We start from the raw sequence: 9,706 nt of genomic DNA, 5'->3' as shown, positions 1-9,706 counted from the left end.
CAAAAATCGTCCACTTCACCTCGTGCATTTTAACAATGAAGCGATTGATTGAAGCTGATTATCCGTTCAGAAAATGCCGACTTTAGGAAATCCTGCTGTGTAATGTCAGAATCATGAATCATGCCTACAATGCCTTCATAAATCTCATCACAATCACAAGCGTAAACACGAACGCACAAAGCACTGAATGCCACCAAAGCAGCCATTTTTGTCGCCCGTGAGGCTGTAATTCCAGATTCCGTTTCACGCCATCATCTCTGTGACTGCCTGCTTTCAGCTGCACCAAATTAGCGGAGCATGTGATCCTCCCACGGTTTCCGTTAGCTGTCACTCTGTCAATCAGCCTGACATCCCTCAGTCGGCAGGAATACCCAGATGCCAATAGCGAAACATCTGACCTAGTTGTACCGGCGCGGAGAACAGAGCAACCTCTTAGTAATGTGGAGCTATCGGTTACAGCAGATGCAGGTTGTCAGAGGAGGAAAAAGGCGAAGGAGTCCAAAACTCTGCGTGTGTGCCGGGCTGGCGTGTGTGTGTGTGTGTGTGTGAGAACAAAGTGGTTGTCGGATGCAGTTAGAAGCTGGCTGGCTTGTCTGGGAGGGAACATCCATCAACAAACCCTTCTTCCTAACTGAGTGGAAACAACATGCTATCTCATAACTCCTCGCAGGAGCTTCGCCGCCACAGTTTGCTGCTCGGAGTGGGGCGGCTTTGTTCCCAAAACGTTTCTCCTTGAAGTGTAATTAGAGCAAAAATAAGTTGCTCCCACTGACTAATGGAAATGGCCTTTTTTTAAATAGGAAAATCTCCCGAAAGCATTTAGAGAGTGTTAGTAAATGTTAGCGGTGCACCTTTAAAGAAAGTACGACTGCTTTGGTCTTTCTTGACTGAAAATCTTTTTTTGGGATCTAACATATTCAAATATATTTTTTGGCAGGTTTTTTAGGATTAAGTGACTTTTTTTTTTTTTGGTTTGTTTGTTTGTTAAATCCTTCCTCATTCACACAGATGAGTGGCCAAGCGTTCCCCCGGCTGATTTATAACAACTACAGCAAAAACAAGTAGTCATGATATCAGTGACTGAGAATCAAGGCCTTCTGTTTTCTTCAGTCACACACGGAGGGATTCGTCTTAGGAGGCAGCGATAACAGTTTCTCCACTGACAGGAGCCTGAATAGACCACCGAGCCATATAGAATGGGATCTCCGTTGATGACATAAAACACCTCCTTCAGCAATTATGTGTAATCTGAATGCAAGGTAACAGCAAACTGCAGCGTTGTTGTCTCTCTGCTTATATATTTTTTCTTGACAGGAAAAAAAAGTCAATTCTATACGTACTTCCTCCGTTATTAAGTGCACTAAGTGGAATCCAGCATCCATTAGGACCTAAATTATTAAATATGCAGCGCAAAAGGTGCTACGGTGGCCACCTGAATGCAGAGTCAGGGTTTGTGCCAAGAATGAGTTCAAACTCACTTTGTCATGCGATCACATTCAGTCATTTATCGTGCGCAATGGGAGTGAATACGGGATTGTCAGTTTTGGAGAGTTATGAAAATTGTCAAATGCAGCCTCATCAGAAAAATCTGATGTTTGGAAGATCTGGGGGGGGGGGAAGAGTGTTTCAGGCGCTGATCGACCCATCAGCAAGCACCGCCTGGAGAATACTAATGCCTCTGTGAGCCGCGTCACTGCTGAATATGTTAAATGTTCCCAAACCGCGAGCAGCTCAAAAAGCAGCCAGCCTTATGAAAAAGGTTCCCACAAGATTTCAGAACCAGGTGAAACCTTATTAGACAGTTTGTTGGTTGATTATGTGATTATTATTGATTATCTGGCATCTAAATCTCAGTTTGTTGTTCCTGCATTTCAGGTTTTGTAGAGCTAGAAGCCCCTCCTTCAGGGTAAAACAAGTTTTTAGGTGTTTTTACATGCTAGTCTTTCACAGTTTTATACAAAGCGAAGGAACCAAGCGTGACAATTTGGAGCTCGGGTCGTTCTCTAACATTATTCAGAATCAGCTTCTGATTTGAACATGTCTGACTGAAGTTACTCCAGTATTACAACATACTGCCACTGCGTCTCACAGAATTTGAGAAAGGGTGAGCTGGTGTGCTTGAGCTGCAGTTGATGGATTGAGGGGCGGAGATTTCTGAGATCTGAGCCATTTTAATGCAGAAAAACCGTATAAATATGTAATTCTGATTCACAGAGATGAGCTTTTAAGGGCTTCATTAATGCCCAGAGGAGGATTTTAAGCAAACAAAATATAACATGTAAATTCTGAGGCCTAATTTTGCTCATTTTTAACAGATTAAGTCGACATTTTTATCTCTTTTCAGTGTTTAGTTGCTCATTTAAGATAACCAGCTGCTGGCAGTGGCTTCATCTTTAGCTTAAAGACATACAAGGATCTTCTCAATTAAATATTAATAAGGAAGTGAATAAGCAGATTTAGATTATTACATTTTTTATAGGATTTATCTTTAGTGGAAATATGGGACCAAGCCGAAGCTATGAAAAACATCCTGACAACGAACGTATAGAAGAGTCTGTGTTGTAGATAAGAGATATCTGATTTACCAAAACTCACAAATTTGTAGTTTGTTAATTGAAAAAAAAAAAAAACCTAACAAGTCAAGCATGAACATCCCATTCGAAGAGCAGTTAAGAGTGGACATTTCCTTTATCTCTGCAAGCACCAAATATATTTGACTTTGCAGAATCCATGGATTCAATTAACAGTCCATCTCCAACACGATAACCCCAAGGAGTAAAATAAACCGTCTGCACAAACAAACCAGTGTCCTTGAGGAATGATTCATGGAGCTTAGGATACCTAATTAAACCACACCAAACTTTCAGCACCAGATTTTCACAAGCCCACAGCTTATTTTAATACCCCAAAAGCGTCGGAAAAAAAAATACCCTCTATCTTCCAGTTTAATGGGCAAAGTCTGCTTGAGGCCACACAGTAGCTTAAAGGAGCCGGCTTGTGTCAAGAGTCGGAGCGGAACAGCGTTTCTGCTTGAGCACACAAAGTCGACACCGGGAGGGGACAGATTAGGCCGAGGTACAAGCTGGAGACGCCACCTGCCCGGCCTCCGCTTGCCGCCTGACTCCCGCTGTCCCGCCTTGTTTGGAGGCGGCACGTAAAGCGGCACCGAGTTCATCCGAGTCCAATAACAAACACCCCAGGACAGGAAGAGGCCACAGCCGGGAGGCGGCGAGGAGCATTAGGCCTTGTTGCTCTGACACCTGCACTGAAAATCTACTCTGGTGGTATTTTTTTGCTCGGACACCTGTCTACAATCCTGAAGGATTACGTAGAAAAAAAGAAAAACATTGGATTTCTTCTATAATCGCTGACCCTGCTTTGGCACCACACCCCCGACATTCAGGGCGACATTACCTGCAATTTTCTGCGACAGTAAATCACAAACAAGGGCACGGTGATTACTGTCTTTGTAAGTGAATTACAGCGCGCACAGTGACAGTCGTATTGACGGATTCGACTCTGGCAGTGCATAAAAAAAAACATATCGAGGAGCTTTATGAGCTTTAATCTAAACAGCTGGTCTATTGATTAATCTGAACCTGCAAACAGAAATCCTGAAGGTCACTCGGAAATCAGACGCCTTAAAATAACCGAAATGCGCGAGAAAAACAGGAGTAAGTGAAGGGGGCATACGGGAGCGGCGTTTATGACGAAAGTAATGTTGCACAAGTTGACTTCGATGAAGGTTTACCGACCTTCACTAAACGCTACAGCAAAGAGCACCCATGTGGCTGCTAGCTGTGACATTACAGTGGGTGGATGGGAGCCTGCACGGACGCCTCATTCTTTGCATTGCTTGCGCCGGGATTGATTGTGAAAGCTAATGGGCATGTCTGTGCATAATAATAAACAGAGCGGCGGCGTGTAGTGTACGGTGTAGTGGACCCCCTCCACCTCCACCACCCTCCCCGCCTCCGTCCTGCGCCGTGTACCTGGTGTCAACAGGATGACGGAGGTGACGATCAGCGAGCAGATGACCAGAATGACAAGAAGGGCGATCGCTATTCCCTTCCAGTTCCTCTGCGGAGGGTTGCTGCCCACCAGCTCCTACGGAAAGCGACAGAGAGAAGAGGGAAAGAAAGGGTCAGTGAGAAACCAGTGAATCAGATTTACAAGTTGCGAAAAAGGTAGTGTGCAAAAGAACAATCGGTGGCGCGGAACAAAGGAGCGAAAGTTAGGCGAGGAACATCTAAAAGCGAGGGGAGTCGGAGGAGGTATAAATGGCAAAAAAAAAAAAAGATGCCAGTCAAGGGCGAACGTGAGTCAGAGTCGCAGCCTCTCGGTTCTCAAGGAGACACGATAGCAGCAGCAGCAAGAGGAGGAGGTGGAAGAGGAGGAGGGAGAGAATTCCTAATGAGCCGAGCATCAGCGGCCATCACGCGCAAACGAATGTGACAGATAAAAATGGAGCCCACGACACGTTGGTGAATTGCATGCTTGACAACAGCGCGGGGAGAAGCTTTGGGGTTGGCGAAATGACTCTGAGTTATGAGCAACCTTGAGGCGTTTTTGTTTTTTCTTTTTCCCTCTGACCTACAAATCCAGAAACAGATGAACTTTGATATGAGTGAAATCTTACAGAACCGATACGACGCATCACCGCAGGATGCAAAAACGGGGAGCAGCAGATTGGAGAGCTGGCTTCTTGTAAATCAAATAATAATGTGGCGACGTGCAGCAGGTGGGCGTGTTCAGCAAAAAGTACAAAATCAAACAAGCACAAAATTTACACAATATATTACAGTAACAAGTCAAGACGGTGGAGTCAGCAGGTATGGATGACTCTGGATGTCCTCCAGGCTTCTGGTCTATAGTTGGAGGGGCTCAGCTTTATCTAATTTAGGAAGGGTTCAATAGCAAAGTAAAGTTCTGCACCTGTCTATGTATAAGCTGAATTGCCTCGAAATAGTAAAAAAAAAATATTTCAAGCAGTTTTTCAGTTGCTAGTGCTTTGCCAAAGTCTTACAAACAAAGCAAGATTATAGCGAAATAAAGCACAAATCAAGAATCAATAAAATAATAATAAAAAGGTAAGAATACAAGAAAAACTCTGCTGCAGAAAAAAAAGTGAAATCTGAGGTATATGAATCCATCTATTAGATCTATTAGATCCCCAGAAGAAATCTTAAATTCTGCGTAAGCCCAAGCATGCCGCTGATGGAACTGAAGCACTTTAGCAAATAAAGCACCCAGAGCAGAAAAAAACAAATAAATAAAAGCCCCATGGCTCAATGTGAGAGTTTTAAGACCAAACAGGCCGGAAAGTTTCTCTCATCAGTGGTCTGGCTCGCACAAAGATAAACCAAAAAAAAAAAAAAGAAATGGGAACCAAGTGGGACTCTGCAAAAAGGGTCCAAAGCCCAAGCTGTTAGCAGAGGATTAATAAGTTCTTAATTAGTTTATAGAGGATGAAAGAGTGAAGCAGAGCAAGCGCTTCTGGGACCTGTGGCTGTGGCGTTAATGAATACATGCTAAAGGCTTTAATGAAGCCGAATGGCTGAGCTATGAAGCAAACCTTTTAGTGACCTCGTTCCCACCTTAATTGAAAAGAGACCAAGACATCATTAGACTGCAGATAAGAGCAATCAGGGCTATTTACCAGGCTGCCCATTACCCACAGTCATTAGAAGCGAGGATATAGTTAGTTAGCAGTGTGGCCATGCGACGGCCACGACGAAGGACACCTCGAGCAGAGACGAGAGGAACAAGGAGCGATTTTTATCCACATGGCTTCGCGTGTTAATTGGGGACATCGCAGTTGAGCATAGTCGTGTAATTGTGGTATACAAAAGCTATGATTCTTGTTAATATATGTTTAATTTCGCAACCTTTTCACGCATCTTAACCACCGGAAATGTTAAAATAGAGGAGCGGACCTGAAATCCTGAACTCTAGGTGAAAAGAAATTAAGCTGTCAAGTCAATTTGATTAAGTTTCCTCAACTTAAATTTAGTTTTAAGTCAACTAATGTAGAAAATGTTAATTTAAATTGCATATAATATTAACTTGATAGCAGCATTATTACGCAACTCATCAAAAATAGTGTTTGCAACTTAAAAGGTTTGTTTAAATGAGCAAATTCTAATCACGCCGCCAGGAATTTAATTTTAATAAGTGATGAGAATAGGCTCCTTGAACGACTCTTTAAAGCGGAGTGCTTGTTCTTCTTGACCGGCTCAGTCGGTGTCGTCCTGCCCTGCACCTGCACTTCAGGACCTCTCCCCTCTGCACCAGCCACGTCCTCTCTGTCCTCATTGTGCAGCGTTTTTAAATAATTAGCTTCATCTTTGCAACACAGCAACAGGTAAAGTGACTGTTTAACACATCAGGTATGAAGAAGCCGGCGAAGAATAAAAAGTAGTGCACCGCTCTGACCCACAAAAGTCAAGGCAACGGCGAGAAATTTTAACAAGAAAAACGTTTCTTTTCCTTTTTTTTGCTGCATGTGGGACCCAAAGAGCCCTGTTATTAGGTCAGTTAGGAACAGAGTGGAGATGACAGGCAATTTACTCTTATTTAGCGAGACTTTATGAGCTTATAACACAGACTGGAGAGGTTAAACATGATAGACGTGTTGAGGAACTGTTGGTTCCTGAATTGATTTTTATCACGGCAAGGTTCCCATTATCCTTGATTTTCTTCAACACAGAAGTCTCCTAATTCACTGATACAGTTCCTTTAATCACTTCAACCTCCTTTCTTGAGGATGACAAATGGCTTTAAGAGTCATGACCCCCATAGGCCTCTGGTGTTCTGGACAAATAGCCAGTAAGAGGTGAAAAATAAAGCAAAGTTAAAAGCAAATAGTTGTGAAATTCATCCAAACTTTACCCAGAACCTTGAAGGCTTTACAAGGTTTATCAGGTTTTCTACTGTACCAGTTTCTTGAGCCTTGGTCGTCTAAGTCGACTCATCGCCTCCTCATTTTATACATCTTGTAATGAAAGAATCCGATATTTGCAAACACACTTCCGTCTCTTTTGTGCTCGCACTTCAACCGTAGGCGTCACATTACCATGCAAACCTTGAAACTTTGCCAACTTAGTCATCTGACATTTAGAAAATTCAGAAAATTACTGTAACCCTGGATGCCAGACTTCAACTATTAATACTCCGCAGCATTAAATGTTAGAAATAACAACTAACTTACGAGCGCACGACAGAAGGAACAAGCCCGATCTACACGCAGAAGACGACGGCTTCAGATCAATGGCAGGCTTTACGCAGTCGACTTACGATAAATTATTGGGAAATAAAAATGAAGCAAAGGTTAAGAGAGCATAAAAGACACTTGAAGCTCTACTCAGAGACACTCGTGCCAAAGTGTTCACCATTTACATTATATCCAACAGTTATACGGATGGATCTGGCAGAAAAAAGGCCCCGTTCTGTCAGTTCTCTTGGCATTCGAGCAGCAACAAAGCGTCGGCTGGTTCGACGTTTAGACAATCAGCTGAGAAACGGCAGTTGAAGTGAATATGATCGGATTCTGAAACAAGTCGATGCAGCAGCACGACATCAGGGCTCTGCCTCATGAAACTCCTATAGGTCGACGAAGCCAAGCCTCTGACGTGACGATTGGAGCCAATTATTGCAATAAATAGATCCATAAACCATAAACAACGAATACGCCCAGTCATGAGCTTCGTTGTTTCCGAGGGATCACTGCAGAGATCCGCTGATAAAAACGCGTTATGAGCTGACAGGCTAATGTGATTTATTTCGTCTAATTCCGCGCTGAGCCATCTCTCTGGAACAATCTATTTTTTTTCCAGCAGAAATTAAAATCCTATCGGAGATTATACGAGAGTGGCACGAAGCCCAATGCGCATTGTTGTGGCCGACGCAGCGTGTGACGGCACGGAAAACGGTGACGAAATTGAAGGAAAATTGCTCCACAGAGGACGACCACTCATACGCAACAATGGGATGAAACGCCAACACAAGGGCGCTCCATGCATGTGCTCCATGCAAATAGCTCCGCGCTGTAGATAACGCGGTAAAGCTGGGCACGATTCCATCGCGGCATCTTAAATTTAACAGTCTTATCTCCGCGTGAGTGAATGTGTGCGTTTTTTTTCTTCTTCAGAAAATCCAGACTGCAGGGCAACGTAAACTAAAGCAGATCTCTCGCTGGAAGGGCTACAGCATGACTCACACTGTGTTGCAGAAAAGTAGTAAAAGGAAAAGGGCACATCTAAACCTCCATGCAATTTTGTTATCTGTCATACAAGAATCAGCACAGCTGCTCGGCGAAGCATCAAATGTCACAGTGTATCTGAGAGCGACAACTCCTTTCCAGGTACAAAAAAAAAAGAAAAGAAAAAGTTTATATCTTAAGTTCACTCAACCTTTCTGAATGTGGTGGGAGGAAAACTTTATCAGAAATTAGAGCCTTTTCCGACTTTTGGTCTGTGTTTGCAGCTTCGCTCGCCGCCTAGAAGGAGCAAGAAAAGTTCAACCGTCTGTCCGATAGCGGCGAATGTTGAGCAAACAGCTATTTCCATGCAGATCAGCATATCTGCGGGGACATGCTGACATTGGAAACTGCACAAAATCTTGCTAACTGTCAGAAAGCGATGTGTTAAAAGTGGATGCATGGCCCGGGTGAAGCATGCTAATAGTTGAAGCACACATGATTAAGCCGCAAAGGACGGAAACTTCAGCAAGAATTTATGTCACTTCTTTGCTATTCCTGGGCTCGCAGAGAATAATCACTTATTCAGCCCCGGCGAAGGGTGCAGACACAGGCCAAAAACCTTGCCTAACCTTCCCGATCATGCCTCTGTGATCTGTAATTATAATAATGATTGGACTAATTGGCTAGACCTTATGTGCTTAAGTAATGGCGAGGTGATTACAAGTGACTGGCAGAGGGAAGAGAAGTGAGGGAAAGGTGGGATATAAAAGGAGCAGCGCCGAGACAGACATCAGAGCTCTTGCAGGGAGAGTAAATAAATAAAATGTTGGGAGGCTGCAGGAGAATTCACTGACAGGAAAGCTTGAAGCGTGACCAAAACATGACAGAGAGAGTAGGGGGGGGGAGAAAAAAAAAGAAAAGAAAAAAAAAAGTACGGGACGGTGTGGATGGATCTAGGTCCAAACTCGCATAAAAACAAGATCCTGGCGTGTTCCAGGCCTCAGTATCTGTCATGTTTAAATCTGCAGAGCTTGCACAGACATCATCGCTGTTGATTCAAGCCAGAGAGTGTAAAACCGCAGCAGTATTCCAAATGTTTGCACGGCTGCAACTATTTACAAGAGTTCTGAGCGGTCACATAGAGCACAGCTGCTCGATCGATAACAAGCTGCAGATTAAGACATGTTGCATCTTGCTGTTATAAGCAGGGCTGCAAGATACTGGGGGAAAAACTGGCATTTAGATTAATGGCAAAGAACTGTTTTTACATCGGTGAAAGATGCACGTTTTGTTTGTTTGTTCCTCAGTTATTATTGCTTAACTTTCATGCCAATAAAACAAGTGAAATTGAAAAAAATAAATTGAATTAACCATTCTACAATGATTGGAATGAAATGATTGAAATTTAAAATGTAAAAAGCCATTTATGATGATCAAGCTTTGCATTCATCATACAGAGCTTCATGGTGCTGATTTAATTGTTCAAACGAATTAATCGCGTCGTCT

The 9,706-nt window shown here is 43.2% G+C and overlaps 1 protein-coding gene across 1 annotated transcript in view; it reads right to left on the bottom strand.

The window, feature by feature from the left end:
• The window catches only part of LOC103371350 (dipeptidyl aminopeptidase-like protein 6), a gene marked incomplete at its 3' end in the record, with an annotated part of 127,572 nt that overhangs the window by 77,473 nt on the left and 40,393 nt on the right, over positions 1-9,706 (bottom strand). Inside the window, exon 2 of the mRNA XM_008300647.1 lies at positions 3,993-4,107. Within this exon, the coding sequence (XP_008298869.1) occupies positions 3,993-4,107 (115 nt within the window). The remainder of the gene's footprint in view (positions 1-3,992; positions 4,108-9,706) is intronic.

This window comes from Stegastes partitus, unplaced genomic scaffold (genome assembly GCF_000690725.1).
Source record: "Stegastes partitus isolate 25-593 unplaced genomic scaffold, Stegastes_partitus-1.0.2 Scaffold1569, whole genome shotgun sequence".
Classification (NCBI taxonomy): Eukaryota; Metazoa; Chordata; class Actinopteri; family Pomacentridae; genus Stegastes; species Stegastes partitus.
This window is presented reverse-complemented; position numbering and strand designations above follow the sequence as displayed.